This window comes from Eucyclogobius newberryi, unplaced genomic scaffold, assembly GCF_026437365.1.
Source record: "Eucyclogobius newberryi isolate DKJ021-1_F unplaced genomic scaffold, fEucNew1.0.hap1 SCAF_21, whole genome shotgun sequence".
NCBI lineage: Eukaryota > Metazoa > Chordata > Actinopteri > Gobiiformes > Gobiidae > Eucyclogobius > Eucyclogobius newberryi.
Window position 1 is genome coordinate 18,229,316 of NW_027315846.1, and position 15,376 is coordinate 18,244,691.

General features: G+C 40.8%; 4 protein-coding genes across 8 annotated transcripts in view; 3 read left to right on the forward strand and 1 right to left on the reverse strand.

Moving 5' to 3' along the window:
- The window catches only part of zdhhc14 (zDHHC palmitoyltransferase 14), a 31,602-nt gene extending 24,633 nt beyond the window's left edge, over window positions 1–6,969 (forward strand). The window contains exons 6-11 of one of the 4 annotated variants that reach the window (XM_072457179.1): window positions 594–642; window positions 1,679–1,781; window positions 1,874–1,983; window positions 2,789–2,894; window positions 5,534–5,556; window positions 6,020–6,322. In XM_072457179.1, the coding sequence (XP_072313280.1) occupies window positions 594–642; window positions 1,679–1,781; window positions 1,874–1,983; window positions 2,789–2,894; window positions 5,534–5,556; window positions 6,020–6,143 (515 nt within the window). In that variant the 3' untranslated portion in view covers window positions 6,144–6,322. Of the gene's footprint in view, window positions 1–593; window positions 643–1,678; window positions 1,782–1,873; window positions 1,984–2,788; window positions 2,895–5,533; window positions 5,557–6,019 lie in introns of all 4 variants that reach the window. The other 3 variants (XM_072457180.1, XM_072457178.1, XM_072457177.1) reach the window with 3 other exon arrangements.
- Window positions 6,970–7,396: 427 nt separating this feature from the next.
- On the reverse strand, window positions 7,397–10,160 carry LOC140370817 (galectin-8-like). Of its 2 annotated transcripts, none has more exons than XM_072458059.1 (8): window positions 9,973–10,160; window positions 9,667–9,755; window positions 9,104–9,314; window positions 8,918–8,947; window positions 8,801–8,827; window positions 7,933–8,021; window positions 7,683–7,848; window positions 7,397–7,600 (listed from the first exon to the last, which is right to left on the reverse strand). In XM_072458059.1, exons 1-8 carry the CDS (start codon window positions 10,009–10,011, stop codon window positions 7,451–7,453), a joined length of 801 nt encoding a protein of 266 aa, XP_072314160.1. In that variant the 5' UTR covers window positions 10,012–10,160; the 3' UTR covers window positions 7,397–7,450. The 2 variants fall into 2 exon arrangements, with proteins under 2 accessions (XP_072314160.1, XP_072314159.1); XM_072458058.1 differs by having other exon boundaries at window positions 8,918–9,037.
- A 932-nt stretch (window positions 10,161–11,092) lies between these two features.
- LOC140370681 (interferon alpha-inducible protein 27-like protein 1) lies at window positions 11,093–12,157 on the forward strand. Its single transcript, XM_072457883.1, has 4 exons — window positions 11,093–11,182; window positions 11,269–11,298; window positions 11,388–11,549; window positions 11,958–12,157. The coding sequence occupies exons 1-4, from the start codon at window positions 11,173–11,175 to the stop codon at window positions 12,038–12,040; spliced, it is 285 nt and encodes a 94-aa protein (XP_072313984.1). The 5' UTR covers window positions 11,093–11,172; the 3' UTR covers window positions 12,041–12,157.
- A 1,092-nt stretch (window positions 12,158–13,249) lies between these two features.
- On the forward strand, window positions 13,250–14,558 carry LOC140370550 (interferon alpha-inducible protein 27, mitochondrial-like). Its single transcript, XM_072457725.1, has 4 exons — window positions 13,250–13,356; window positions 13,443–13,472; window positions 13,776–13,937; window positions 14,346–14,558. The coding sequence occupies exons 1-4, from the start codon at window positions 13,347–13,349 to the stop codon at window positions 14,429–14,431; spliced, it is 288 nt and encodes a 95-aa protein (XP_072313826.1). The 5' UTR covers window positions 13,250–13,346; the 3' UTR covers window positions 14,432–14,558.
- Window positions 14,559–15,376: the final 818 nt, after the last annotated feature.

Below are 15,376 nucleotides of genomic sequence, written 5' to 3' on the forward strand. Positions count from 1 at the left end.
ATAAATGGGTTGGTTATTGTCTCTTCATGTTCTGCTCATGGCACGTTCAAACATGGAGCATACATTTGTTTAAGTTCTTTTGAGCTGTACTGTGGTGTCTTAATAATCCATTGAATTCCAAAGGTGTGGATCTTATGCAGACGCCATCTGGCTAATTGCAGCTGCAGTGTAAAAAGTATTATCTCTATGATCTGACCAAGGATCTGACCCAAACAGCCCTCAAAAGAATACACACTTAAGAGTTTCTGTAAAACTTCTGTTTAAACTATTTATACAGAAAAGCACTAGAATTGTATGCATTTATCTATGTAAAAAGGCAGATAAACTCATGATTCTCTCCCAAATCGTCAGCTAAGTCACATCATGCCTTTTCTTTTTTTAATATCGTCCTCTATAAATCTAAATTAAATAAGTTGACAAATACAATTTTGATCAGTTAAACAATTAACAGACTAAGGCCAAAAGCCTTTCCTTTCAGGGTGAGATAGAGTGGGTGATGATTAAACTGCAGGTGTTGTTCTAGTATGTGCTGGTCAGAGGCTTTCTTCATCTGTGAGACGTGTATGTAATATGAATTTGTTTGTTTTTTACAGTGTCACATCGCAGTGGGTTTCTCAACGCACTCAAAGAAACTCCAGCAAGATATCCTTTTAATGTATATAACATTTTAGTTTTTTGCATTTAGACAATAGCCATACTGTTCACACATGTTCATATTTGCACCATATTTGTTGACTGTTGCGTCAAACTGAATGTAGAAATTATTAATTGGTTTGTCCAGATAGTCTTGACACGTCACAATTCTTTACTGTTCTGCCTTTGGCTCTAAATGGCTGCACTTCTTGGTGGGAACAGGGCTGTGACACTGCCTGTCACGCTCCAGTGCCGAGTGAGATAACAGTTTCTCTGGCAGACTAATGTGCCAGGCCCAGCCGATAAGTTTGTCCTACAGGACACTTTTAACGACTGTCTGTCTGTTCTAGAGGAATCATTACAGAGGGTCAAGTGGAAATGCATAAGACGGTCATATTAAAACTAGTGATGTTGTACATCATATAACTGATGTAAATAAGAGTGTTTACTTTACCTTTACTATTAGTATTGTCTTATGCCAGCTATTTTTATTATTTTACTTTATCTTTATTTTCTTCCCTCCATTCCCTATTAAGATATGAGAGGACCTGTTTACAGGAGTTTTGTTAATAAGAGTTTTTGTTTTTGTTTATAAGAATTCTTCTATTAAGAGTGTTTTTTAAACTTCCTATAAGTTATCTGTCCTTTCCCTCTGTATCTACCTGCGTTGTAACACCAAAATTTCCCCATATCTGGACAATAAAGCCATATCTTATCTCATCTCCAAACTCCCCGTCTGTCAAATGATTCACATTGTTGTAGTTATTTTCATATGTTCTTTTTTATTTTATAAAATGAAAAGCTAACAACCTCAACATCCTTTGTATTCTTGATGTGGTGCAGAAAGCATGAGTGATGCTCTGTTGTCCCTGTCAAATGAACTGGTAACGTAGAACTTTAGTCAAGATCCGAGCAGCCTGGAGCTGTAGGTCAGTGTGCTAGAAGCGGCAAGAGTCCCAGTCTTCTCTCTGGAGCACAGAATGAATAATGGCTTGTTTTCTGTTACCTAAAGGTAAACCATTGAGTCCTTAACTGCCTGTGTTACTGTGCTGGAGGTGGTGGTGTGTTTTTTCTCTGTCTGGTCTATAGTGGGCCTCTCAGGCTTCCATACTTACTTGATCAGCTCAAATCAGACCACTAATGAAGATGTAAGTATGTCCATTAAAATAGTGTATGTGGTTGTATAAATAAATATGAACGCAAATGGCAGAATATGGTGTATTCATTTGTGTTTGTCCAGATTAAAGGTTCGTGGTCTTCTAAAAGGGGAAAAGACAACTACAATCCCTACAGCTATGGAAATATTTTCACCAACTGCTGTGCGGCGCTGTGTGGACCCCTGCCTCCCAGGTACAGTTTATACACACTCTGCTTGAGGCTTGGGCTCATTTCTACATTCTCCACACTCACCCAAGTGGTCCTGACTATTCAACGACTGTTTGATGTGCAGAGCTGCCTCCAGCTTTGGCTCTGTGCGTAGCCACTAAGACATGGCACAAGGAGAAACGATTTCAAGCCCATATTAACTGGAACCAAGATCGAAGGTTTCAGATATATTAGATTTCACACTTCGGCTTTTCATGTGATTATTAGAAAATTCAGTCTCTTTAGTCCAAGGCCCATGTTCATGTGACAGATTCAAGTGCACCATCAAATTAATTTTCACAACCATCATGCAACACATGGATTTAACACCGTTGTGGTATTAGAAGTGATTTTTATTCATTCTGAAGTGCACTGTGCTGACCACACATAGCTCAGCGAGTGGGTCACTGAGGAGAGTCCAGGCACAGGTGGCCTCCATCTGGACTCTGTTTATTATGTTTGTGGCCAGCCACAGGCGTCACACAGCTGGGTGCAGGAGCGAGGGAGGCAGACCAGGCTTCACAAACCCACTGCATTTGAAGAGGCACTTAAGTTTCTTTCCTCTCTTCTTTAACACTCCTCACCACTTGTCCTTGTACGTGTAAGGTTTTGATTGTTACAGCAGCTGGAACAACTGTAGCCTTTGACCATGTTTTAGTAGGAATTGCTCAATCACAACTCTTCATTTACTGAAACCGATATTGTCCTGTGCCACTAAAAACATTGCAACGTTTTGCCATTTCTGATGTTTAGTGTTTGTTAATGTTTCTGTTTCGTTCTATCTTCACAGTCTCATCGATAGACGTGGGTTTATTCAGTCAGATGCCCCGCAGATGGCTCCACCGACCAACGGCATCGCCATGTACGGAGCCACGCAGTCCCAACAGAGCCACATGGTAATGGGACAAAATAAATTGGCAATTACGGTAGGGCAACCCAAGTCAGTCAGCTCATTATTTCTTTTTTTCATTCCTGAGGTGGCAAAAGTACTGAATTTCACTAAAGTAAAAGGCTTAAGTATAGTGCAATTACTTGTAGTACAGACAAAAGTACGCCATTGTCAAATATGTACTGTAGGTTTTTTTGTATTATAAATGAAAAGCAGTTAACGGGAATGTGTTAAAAATCGAATTAATTTATTATTATTGTGTGTTTAAAGGTATATGAATAGTATAGAGGTATATGAAGATTAAATTCAGCTTTTATTAGGAGGAGCTTAACTGTGTTGACCTCGCACATATGGTCACTGGTCAGTAACACTGGTCAAACACGACAAAAATATGATTCAGCATCTTCTTGCCCTGTCGCCACGCTCGCTTCCTTCCTCTTTTTTACTTGTAACTTTCCACCTCTGTTTAATTCAGACACATCCATAGAGATCCTACTAGTAACTAAAGACAATTTACTATTACATTTTTTTTGTGGAAAACTAATTTAATATATTTGGTTATGTTATAATAATTACTGATGCATTGAAAACACTAAAAAGGCAGATCAGCTAATCAACATTGTGATTGATGAATCTCAAACACATTATATGTAGTGTGTAATTGTTGTATTCCAGTGCTATAGACGTTAAACCCCCTCTAATAGAGTGAGTATAAAGGAACAGTCTTGCTAACTGGAGGAGATTTCATGTTTTTTTTATACCATTTTGGACAGATTATTTACTGCTGAATATTTACAGTTCTGAGGAGGACCTTGACACATTACATGCCGCAGCCTCGTCTCACCTGGAGCTGATCTTATGGCTCACTCTGACATGTCCTACGCCGTCTTTAGGCCCGACGACGGTGCAGCGCTCTGGTACTCGGGCCCCCAGAGCCGCTGCAACATTCCCTTACGTTAGCACATTCACAAATAACTACCATCTGTTTTCTGAGGCGGATCATGACACACTCATGCAATTGTGCCCGTTGCTGGCCATTTGTCTGTATCCTGGGCAATTTTGTAGTGGTGAGAAAACTAGCATGTTGTGTCGCTATGGCACATATAAACAAAGCCAAAACGATAATCATTCAGGAGCTCATTATTATGTGTTGTGGCAAAAGAACTATAGGTATTTTTGAAGTCTTTATAGAGGCATTATCTCCCAGTCTATTTATTTCGTTCGTTTTGAAATCATTTTGAGGTACACTTATGTGATTTAGAATAAAGAATATACACTACACACTTTGTACATGAAGCACAGTAATTAGGCTGTGGACAAATCAGACGGGAATAACGATGCATTAAGCAGGGTGACGGCGCTAATGGCCTGTCAAATATACGGCTGTTGTGTTGTTGCTGGACTCTTTCTTTCTCTGATGTGGCATGAAAGTCACAGCCCACATGGAGGAGCCATAAGAAACAGTTGCCCCGGTAACAGTGTGATGTCATGTCACATCCTGGAGCAAGGACGAGCATGCTGACAAAAGCGACTTCCGTTCTACTTTTTCATTAATTAAACTATTACATGCATGGATCATTATTTAATATATTGTTAATTATAAACTGCAATATCGATCTAACATGTCTTAATAGAAACGGATCCACTCACTTCCTGTTTGAAACCCGCCTCTTCATTGTGCCGTTCCACCATAATGAGCAGCAGATCGTCATTTAATGCAGTTTTATTGTTGAAAAATAGCTGTGACATTTTTAACGCGACATGTCTCACCTGGTGTTTGATTTTAATGATTTTTTTTTAATATAATTGCCAGTATGTACAGAACACAGAATCAAAACAGACATGGAATGAACTAATGATGAGGTACTAATGATTTTTTACAGTACAATTTGTCCCCTTACTTGGACTAAAGGAAATGACTTGTGATTATCCTTCAATGACCTTGTAGTAATTACAGAAATAAACATGCCTTATTAAAGCTGATGATTAGCACCCCCAGTGTGGCAAATCATCTGATAAATGATGTGGACAGTGACTGACCCACGTAGACCTTTAAATATGAATCCAACGCCAATCATTAGGAGACTTTTGAGCCATGGATGTCCAATATATTTTGTGGTTTATTGTAGATTGTAGATCAAGTAGAAAATCCAAACAAAAAATGACATGAATCTCAGGCTAATCTCTATCCGCTCCATCAGTCTATCCACACAGTTCCTTTGTGTGCGTGTGGGGCGGCGAGTTCTGACTCAGACTTGCTGTGGCTGTTTATAAATCAGGAGTGGGCTAGAAAGTCAAATTTAAAGGACAAACATGTTCTTCCCTCTCAGTTTAACCATGTGCTGTGAGGAAATGTAACATCTGAAATGACTCAAATGTCACAAAAAAGGTGGATGACTCACGACACAGTAAAATGAGACTTGATTTCCACCGGGTGCTCTGGTGGACCCCATCAACTGAAAATATGCATTCGGATGGTCGTCTAGCTGGGTACTCCAGACTATGACGCAAGTGTAAGTTTGGGTGCAAAAGCCACAGCATCTAGTCGCCTCTTGCTCCAAACGATATCAAAGCAGGGGTTGAATGCAGAGAACAAATTCTCCCAGAGGGACAAGTAAATCTTAACCTAATTTGTACTTTTTCCAGGTCAGTGACAGTGAGACTGAAAGGTGAGGCTCTGTGAAGACGTATGCTCACATTTCAGGCTGTGGTGTGGCTGTGGCCGAGAACACGATCAAACTGCTGTTGATCCAGTCATTTTGTGATGCCTGTCACCTCTGCACATGCGGTGATAAAGAGGCTAACCAAGTTTAAGCTAATCCGCCTGGAGCTAATGTATGGTATTGATAATGCAACATGCCCTAACCCGGTTAGCGTGCTCCACTTGTACATGTGATTTTGCAAAGTATTACAGTGCAGATCAATAGGCCATGAAGGGTAGACTGGATATCTGTCTGTTTGCATTGACTGGGCTGCTGTTTCTGGGGCAGATGCACGAGCTGCTGTGGCTCTTTCCTGGTGCACTTTAACAGGAATACTAACATCTGGTTTCTCTTCTCTCCCTTTGTCTATTCTTTTCTGCCTTGCACACGATCCTTTCCCCGTCCTGTTTTTGCCCCTTTCTCTGCTCAGTGTGATCAAGACCAGTGCATTCAGAGCACCAAATTCGTTTTACAGGCTGCCACCACCCCTCTCCTCCAGCAGCAAAGCAGTGAGCCCGTCATCCTCACAGCTTCCCCAGAAAACGGGATCCTGACCGGACGGACCGCGCTGTCACTGGGCGGTCCCTGTACCTCACTCCCCCTCGGGCAGCCCACTCCTCCCACGTCAACAACGAGCCTGAGCTGTCATGAAGTTGTGGACATGTTGCCCATCCACACCCACAACCACCCACATGCCCACACGCACCCACACGCCCACAACCACACACACCCCCTTCAAGACCCCATGGCCCATCACCACTTTCTGACCCCAGAGGAAGTGCCCTCGCCTCCAGGCATGCTCCCCTGTGGCAGCCCCATGGGTCACAGCCCCGCGGTGCAGGCAGGCTTCTATAACCCTGCCAGTCAGGACTCCCTGCACGAGGACTCTGTCAGAGGACTGGTCAAACTCAGCTCAGTCTGACACTGGCAAACCCCCAGTGCCACAGACGGACTCGTCCACACAAGCTGAACTGAATAAGCTGTGGTTTTCTCTGCTGCTACTAATGCCCTCAAGCCAGTGTTTTGCCTTTGCTGGAGTTGGGAGAGATACCTTCCCAACTGGCCCATACATGACACCTTTTTATTCACTCAAAGGAGTCTCTTCTGAAAGGGGACCGATGCTCTTACAAAATGCCATTTTCTGTGAAAAATCATGGTGCATACAGTTTTAAAACAAACCTGCTGATTGGACAATGTCTCTGGCCATATTTGGACTTGTAATTCAGCATTTGGTTTCACAATTGGTTTCATGATATTGCATATCATGTTGAGTTTTTTCTACGTTTATGTAAGAAAATAAGACTGTACTGTTAAATGGTATTACAGAAAAATACAAAAAATATATTTCCTGTGGATATTAATAAAACTTTTTATCAGACGTGTCTGGATGAACTCTTATTTAAGAATACTGTGGCTGAAATCACTAACTATTTATTGTATATTGTGCAGTACAGCAGCAGTAGTTCTTTGGTGCCACCTTGTGGATTGAAATGGTGAAGCTTAATGGCAAAACACTAAAGACAATGTTCTTGTTTGATACATTTAATTAGTTTATATATTCAACAACTACACCGCAGGTAAATGACTGCATCTGAAAATTGAACAGTAAATGTGATGACTGATAATATACATTCATATGAATACTTTTTAGTAAAAATGTTAAGACCTTTGACGAATAAAATGCTGATCTTTGAAGTACATTCCCATTGGGTTGGTTCGACACATTTAACATTGAAGAATAGACACATTTCTGGCAAACTCTGCTTATAAATAATGGCAATGAATTGAAATGAGTTCTGTCTTTGACTCATTCTTTATTCCTCTCATTTTTCTATTGTACAAGCTGCTGAGGATACGCACATCACCACACTTTGACATCGATGAGCTCCACATCCCCCATAATCTCCATCAGGTCGATGCTTTTCAGGTCCTGCACTCTGTGTTTGAACTCAAACAGATGCAACCCATTCACTGCCACCTTAAACTGATGCGGCTGACACAGAATGAGAATCTACAACGAAAAAGGCAGATTTTTCCTGATAATGTACAAAACGTAGTATGGAGTTTGCTGTTGAGAGTAAAATTGCACATACCTCAAAGTATTCTCCAGATGAGAAAGGAAAGAACTGCAGCTCTCGCTCTTCATAGCCCCAGCATTCACTCAGGTACGAGTTCCTTATAAACACAGCTGATTTTATGCGAGGGTTCAAATGCAAAGCAATGTTTTCGGTTTGGCTACTTCGTAGATTTATAGTGAAGCTGTAATAACAGATGTATTATACTTGCATGAATACTTACATGAAGTATGCACACGGGTCTGTGGTATACGTGTTCTTTCCTTACCTGTGAGGATAGATGCAGACCTGCCCTTTGACTGTAATATGCTCTCCAGGGCTGAGTCCATTTAGGAGACTTCCTTTGTATGGGAGACTCTGAAATGTTTAGGAATATTTGAAAACTGAGGAATATATCTCCTCATTCGTGTCCTATGGAGATGGGCTGATGCTTGTGTTGAATGTATTTACTATTTACTTTGCAGTTACAACACAGGCCAATATTTAGTTTGGACCAAACGACTAAAGGAAAAACATGAACCATGCCATGAGAGAACTACGACTGGATGTCTGAAAATCATTATTAGATATGATTTTTTTCTTATGTGTTGAAACGAGACCATAAGAAAGTTTATAGTTGTTCCAAAATGATCAAACCCAGCCCTACGTATCAAATGCTCTGGATTCTAAAAATAAAACGCATCTGCATCAGCCATAAAAAAAAAAGCACGCGATCGCTATTGTCCTACAACCAATTCAAAGTCACTATTCTTACAATGTATGGGCAAGGCCTATGTTGTTCTTTTACAGCAACAAAGCCGACATATTTTCCTACTACGTAATCATTGTTTTTGCTTACGTAAACTGAATATTTAGCATTCTTAAACCTTTGCCTAACCCTTTGTCCATTTCAATGTAAACTGAAACCTTGTGATGTCTGTTTCTGAACACAGTTTTAAATGAAATGATAAACGGTAAAAGTGGGTCAATGTTATGGGGACATTTGGTCAATTTGAAATAAGAAGCATAACAAATGATAAAAGTCAGTCTGCAGTGCACAAAGATGCCATTGAACCCAGAATTAGTAACATCACAAGACACTTCTCATGTTTTGTCCGAGATACGACTGTGAATGAATCAAAAAAGGCAAAACTCACCAAGTCACCTGATTCTGAGTATATTGCCTGTGACAGTGTAGAGACAAACAAAGTCACGAGTAAACAAATAACTAAAATGGCACTTTTTCACCTAAAGGATTAGAGCGATGAACTTACTGAACTTGGGCTGTAGCCGACTGCGTGTACCTGGACGTTTCCCGAAATAGAAAACGTGTCAACCCTGTTCAACGGCATTCTGTGCTTGTATTCAAGGAAGTGCGTGCCATTCACTGCCACCTAAAAGTATTTTAAAATGATCTGCCATTACCATCACAATCTTTGAAACACAATTTAATGACTCACCTTAAAGGCATTTTTGTGTACTAATATAAGGGCCTCAAAGGGCGCTCCTTGTTTGAAGGGAAGCTGATAAATCGTTTCCTCTTTGCCCCAACTTTCCTTGAACAGGGAGTTGCAGACGACACACAGTGGGCCGCTGAACTGAGCCCTGAAGCAAAGGGCCACATCTGAGCACGGCTTAGTGCTGCAACCCCTCGACAGGTCTATCTGGAAGCTAGAAATACAGAGACAGACAAGTAGCCTACAATACAACTCAAAGCACCACTACTATTTTCATACAAGTCAAAGAAAAGGGCTTCACTCTTTTGTGCTGCTCTTTCTGTGCTATAAACAGTGACTGAGGTGGTAAAATTGCCATTATATAACCAGAGTTATTCTCCCAGCACTGACTTGTGCAAGCTGTGCACACCCTTAGCCCCCTTGCCTGAGTGAATGTGCAACAGAATTGTGTTGCCACCAACGAATGTGGGGAGTGAGTGAGTTTGAGAAAGTTTATTATCTTTTACAATGCAGAATTTAGGTCAATATGCAGTAGAATGGCTTCATCCACTCACATTTAACATTACCTGTCTGCATCCTGAGGCACAGTGCCCTGGACAACGATGACCTCCCCCAGGTGCAGGCCCCCAGGTATGGCCCCTGTGTACGGGATCACCTGAGAAGAGAAATGAAAGAGACTCTAAACTGTGGTGATTGTTATCAGTTTCACTTTCCTTAGAACATGATTATGAGACTAGTAATGTGGGCTACATTTGTGTTTACATAGAACTGATTAAATACGTTACTCTTTTACGTGCTGGACATAAAATACTAAACAGACCACATCAGCTAGAGTCTGTGAGTGTCGCTGCTGAACATGGAACAAGCCTTACCGGGTTCAATACTCTGTGTTTGGCATTGGCCACAGACATCGAGACTCGTCTGCCAGGCTACACCATGTAGATGTGCTTGAAAGTAGCGTGAAACGATATTCCGAGAATACGTTTTAATAGTTTCGTAGTATAAACCTGCACAACACAGTTAGCATCTTCTCTGACGGGCCTGCATCCCTCGCGCATGCGCAGCTGTGTCAGGTGGTCTCAGATTCAGCGTCAGTCACACTTTGCACACACACGTCCACGAAGGGGTTAAAACTCCATATCTTAGTTAAATAATGAGGGATTGAGTCATTTTACATTTTATTGTCAACTGCGTACTTCATTTGAATGCGTCCCTTGGCCTGAATTGGGGATTGTTGACTTAATAAACAGAAGCGTAATCCCTCATTCGTCCAGGAGCGTTCCACAGTAGAAAAAGATTCAGTTGTATCATCATTCTCAATCTGCGAATCCAGGCCGGGAAATCAAGACATTTATCCTACTCTGAGTAGGACCTGCCAACCGGGCAGGACCTCCTGATTATCAGGAGGACTCCCTCTACTTTATTACTTTAAGGGAGTGTTATAGTTTTAGGAGTAGTAGGAGTATTATATTATACTCCTTTATCAGGAGTATTATACTCCTTTATTTTACTCCCTTTATCAGGAGGATTATGCTCCTTTATCAGGAGTATTATACTCCCTTTATCAGGTTTATGCTCCTTTATCAGGTTTATGCTCCTTTATCAGGAGGATTATGCTCCTTTATCAGGTTTATGCTCCTTTATCAGGAGGATTATGCTCCTTTATCAGGAGGATTATGCTCCTTTATCAGGAGGAAACTTTTTGATGTTCGTGAAAACAGAGTCCAGATGACTTACAACTGAATCTTTTTCTACTATTAACAAACAGAACATAAACAAACAGAAACATTTCTATTGATCGAAACCAAAACTTTAAAGTGGCTTCTTAACAACAGTTCAGACTCAAATATTAGCGACACGATTAATAAGCGTCTGTTTGTAGCACTTACAGGTTGTTACAGCGCCCTCTCGTGGTGACTTCTGTTTTCCTTTTTTGGAGTTTCGTTTCTGTAGAAGTTGAACAGTCACTGTATTTAAGGAGCATCGTCTCGACTGAGCACACACTTCGTATCCAGCATCAGGAGAAGTACAACAATAGAACTACTACTTCAGGAGAAGTACTTGTACCTATCATGGGGCTGTGTGAGTACACTATTCTTTTAGAACCAGTGCCTTTGTCTATTTGTCTATGATTTAACAGGAGAAAATATCATTGTTTCCTATTTCAGTGACGCTCGTTGCGATTGGTGCAGGAGCAGGTAATTAGTGTTTTTGTTCTTGATGATGAGATTTTAAATGTGTAGAATGTGCATATGTTTTGACTGATGTTGTTTTAATCCCTGAGCAGCAGGTTCTGTGGTCGCAGTCCCTGTGGTCCTTGGAGCTGTTGGCTTTGGGTCAGTGGGAATAGTTGCTGGTTCAATTGCAGCCAAAGCAATGTCAGCTGCAGCTATTGCTAATGGAGGAGGAGTGGCTGCTGGAAGCGCAGTGGCTGTTTGCCAGTCAATTGGTAAGAAAAACACATGTATTGCAATAATTGTTGTGTCTTTAAGACACTTTGTCCACCTCGTATCAATGGGGTGTATGAGGGACAGGTGATGGTTGGACAGGTCGTTCTGCTCCAGCTGTGGAGGGGGAAGTATCAAGTGTGAGTAAATAATGTCCCTCTGATTCTGAAGGCTTAAGAAGCTCCGTAGGTTAAATCTTATGATGGAGTAAGGTTCTTAACCCGCTTGCCCCAGTGACACTGGTTGAAGATGGGTCAAATGCAGAGGACAAATTTCCCTACGGGGCGATAAAGGTTGAGGTTAACCATAACCTCATGCATTACTGTTGACATGTGAACCATTTTAAACATTACTGTAACAACTACAAAAACAAAACAAACTATACCCTGATGTAATGTGTGTTCTTGCAGCAATGGGCGGGCTCTCTGGAGCTGCTTCAGCAGCTGTGGCTGGTGCTGGAGGGACTGTGGGGGCCATAATCGCTCTGATCTGATCGTGTAAAACTATCAACAAAGGAAGGAATAACACATTGGACAAAATGTTACTGATTATTTGTTCCATTGTCTAAAACTGAAATTTTCCATTTAAAAAAAATAAAATGTTGATATTGTCTTGGTTTTGTCATTTCTAATAAAACCACATAATATATTATGTTCTGCTGGTTTGTGTTTTAAACACATCAGGTTGGCTGCCACGATGATCATGTGTGCTAAAGATAACCCCACATATTGGACATTTGCCATAAGGTGACGCACATTCAATTTAAGCTTGTCTGGATGTTGTTTTTTGATGGGACATATTCAAATCAAACTGCTTTATCATTGAATAGCAAACAGAACACATACTCTACTACATTTATTATGAATTAGGATTATAATAATCAATAAGCCTTATAATAAACAGTTTACACTGAAATATGAACATTGTAATGCTTATTATTTATTCACTTATATATTTAATTTATCCACACATGTATTTTTGACTGGATAACATCTTCCTTCCGCTCAAATTGAATCCACATTAAAGCCGATGCATCACATTCATCTGTAACTGAAACAACCAGACCAAAAAACCATAAGACAGACCCTGTACCCCACACAAACAACACGCAAGACAGAAAATGCACCAGCTACAAAACAAATGATCTTAGAAACTTAAAACATGATTGTTTAAATTTAAAGTATTGCTTTTGGATTTTTTTTATTGAATAACAATTCAAATGTATATGGCTCTTTTATATTTTGGCCTCTCATACGTGAACTAATGACCAACATGAACACCTCTAATAAGGCCATTATGCTTGATTATAATTTACTTTATTCTTGTTGCTTGTAGAGCTACAAGTTGCCATACATAAATAAACTCTCATAAGATGTACAAATAAATAAATAAATAAATATGTTTTTCTTTATACCAAATGGCACCACCACAAAAAGGTGACACAGCAACATGCCCAAAAAAAAAGTATTTTAAACGCAATTTCAATTAGGAGCCTGTTTCGCTCCCTTGTTGACTACTTTCTGTGCAATCCCATAAGGCACGTGACAGGCCACGGTCCCCAGCTCAGCAGCGCCCTCTATGTGAAACATCTGGTCGTCGAAAAATAAGCGTCTGTTTGTAGCACTTGATGATTACAGGTTGTTACAGCGCCCTCTCGTGGTGAGTTTCATTTCTTTAGAAGTTGAACAGTCACCATGACAATAACCCGGATCTACTGCTAAACGTCACGGTCTAAGGAGCGTCGTCTCGACTGAGCACATACTTCGTATCCAGCATCAGGAGAAGTACTTGTACCTATCATGGGGCTGTGTGAGTACACTATTCCTTTAGAACCTTTGCATTTGTCTATTTGTCTATGATTTAACTGGAGAAAACATCATTGTTTCCTATTTCAGGGACGCTCGCTGCGATTGCTGCAGGAGCAGGTAATTAGTTGTTACGTTACACATTCTGCAGCAGTCTATCGTTTTGTAGTCACCAATGTGGTTCGGGGGGAAAAATACAGACAACCGTCGTCTCTTTGGTCTGAGGGAAAAACAACACTACTGACCATTTATTGCGCATGCTCATTACAACACAACAACACATTCACTGATCACGCAGGTAACACATGGCTTTGCTCCATCTGCAAGTATGCTCAACATTAGTGTTTTTGTTCTTGATGATGAGATTTTAAATGTGTAGAATGTGCATATGTTTTGACTGATGTTGTTTTAATCCCTGAGCAGTAGGTTCTGTGGTCGCAGTCCCTGTGGTCCTTGGAGCTGTTGGCTTTGGGTCAGTGGGAATAGTTGCTGGTTCAATTGCAGCCAAAGCAATGTCAGCTGCAGCTATTGCTAATGGAGGAGGAGTGGCTGCTGGAAGCGCAGTGGCTGTTTGCCAGTCAATTGGTAAGAAAAACACATGTATTGCAATAATTGTTGTGTCTTTAAGACACTTTGTCCACCTCGTATCAATGGGGTGTATGAGGGACAGGTGATGGTTGGACAGGTCGTTCTGCTCCAGCTGTGGAGGGGGAAGTATCAAGTGTGAGTAAATAATGTCCCTCTGATTCTGAAGGCTTAAGAAGCTCCGTAGGTTAAATCTTATGATGGAGTAAGGTTCTTAACCCGCTTGCCCCAGTGACACTGGTTGAAGATGGGTCAAATGCAGAGGACAAATTTCCCTACGGGGCGATAAAGGTTGAGGTTAACCATAACCTCATGCATTACTGTTGACATGTGAACCATTTTAAACATTACTGTAACAACTACAAAAACAAAACAAACTATACCCTGATGTAATGTGTGTTCTTGCAGCAATGGGCGGGCTCTCTGGAGCTGCTTCAGCAGCTGTGGCTGGTGCTGGAGGGACTGTGGGGGCCATAATTGCTAAAGTCCGTTAGAGTCATCAACAAATGACTATCAACAACTATCAACAAATGAACGCATTGGACAAAATGTTACTGATTATTTGTTCCATTGTCTAAAACTGAAATTTTCCATTAAAAAAAAATAAAAATGTTGATATTGTCTTGGTTTTGTCATTTCTAATAAAACCACATAATATATTATGTTCTGCTGGTTTGTGTATTACACACATCAGGTTGGCTGCCACGATGATCATGTGTGCTAAAGATAACCCCACATATTGGACATTTGCCATAAGGTGACGCACAGTCAATAAAGGTTGAATGGACGATTTTTTTGGCCCAAATCTGAGTCTTATTTCCTCGTGGCATGCACTGCCGATTAGTCCTGCCACGTGTCAATCATAGAACGTACTTACCGCTCACCTGCAGCGTGCAGCTCGTCCCCAGGAGAGCAGCACGTTTCCCTGTGTCTAAGCGCATTGATCTATCATAATATCGTTCCCTCAGTGTACGGGACAAAATGAAGACGGAGAAAGACTGTTCGAGCTGACTCAGAAGAGACGGAAATCTACGGGAGACGAGAGACGCAATGCGATCCGTCCGCGCTAATATACGCACGTGTGTGTTGTATCGGTCCACACAGGGGTTGGAGCTTGGTTGGATGTTGTTTTTTGATGGGACATATTCAAATCAAACTGCTTTATCATTGAATAGCAAACAGAACACATACTCTACTACATTTATTACGAACTAGGATTGTAATAATCAATAAGCCTTATAATAAACAGTATACACTGATATAAGAACATTTAATGCTTATTATTTATTTAATTATTCACTTATATATTTGATTTATCCACATATGTATTTTTGACTGGATAACATCTTCCTTCCGCTCAAATTGAATCCACATTAAAGCCGATGCATCACATTCATCTGTAACTGAAACAACCAGACCAAAAAACCATAAGACAGACC

Excerpts from the sequence above, each read along its gene's own strand:
- LOC140370681 (XM_072457883.1), top strand. Across the intron at positions 11,299-11,387 it reads TGCGATTGGTGCAGGAGCAG|CAGGTTCTGTGGTCGCAGTC; the intron begins GTAATTAGTGTT and ends ATCCCTGAGCAG. Across the intron at positions 11,550-11,957 it reads GGCTGTTTGCCAGTCAATTG|CAATGGGCGGGCTCTCTGGA; the intron begins GTAAGAAAAACA and ends GTGTTCTTGCAG.
- LOC140370550 (XM_072457725.1), top strand. Across the intron at positions 13,473-13,775 it reads TGCGATTGCTGCAGGAGCAG|TAGGTTCTGTGGTCGCAGTC; the intron begins GTAATTAGTTGT and ends ATCCCTGAGCAG. Across the intron at positions 13,938-14,345 it reads GGCTGTTTGCCAGTCAATTG|CAATGGGCGGGCTCTCTGGA; the intron begins GTAAGAAAAACA and ends GTGTTCTTGCAG.
- LOC140370817 (XM_072458058.1), bottom strand. The coding sequence starts at position 10,011 with ATGTCTGTGGCCAATGCCAAACACAGAGTATTGAACCCG. Across the intron at positions 9,038-9,103 it reads TACACAAAAATGCCTTTAAG|GTGGCAGTGAATGGCACGCA; the intron begins GTGAGTCATTAA and ends AAATACTTTTAG. Across the intron at positions 8,828-8,917 it reads TCGGCTACAGCCCAAGTTCA|GCAATATACTCAGAATCAGG; the intron begins GTAAGTTCATCG and ends ACACTGTCACAG.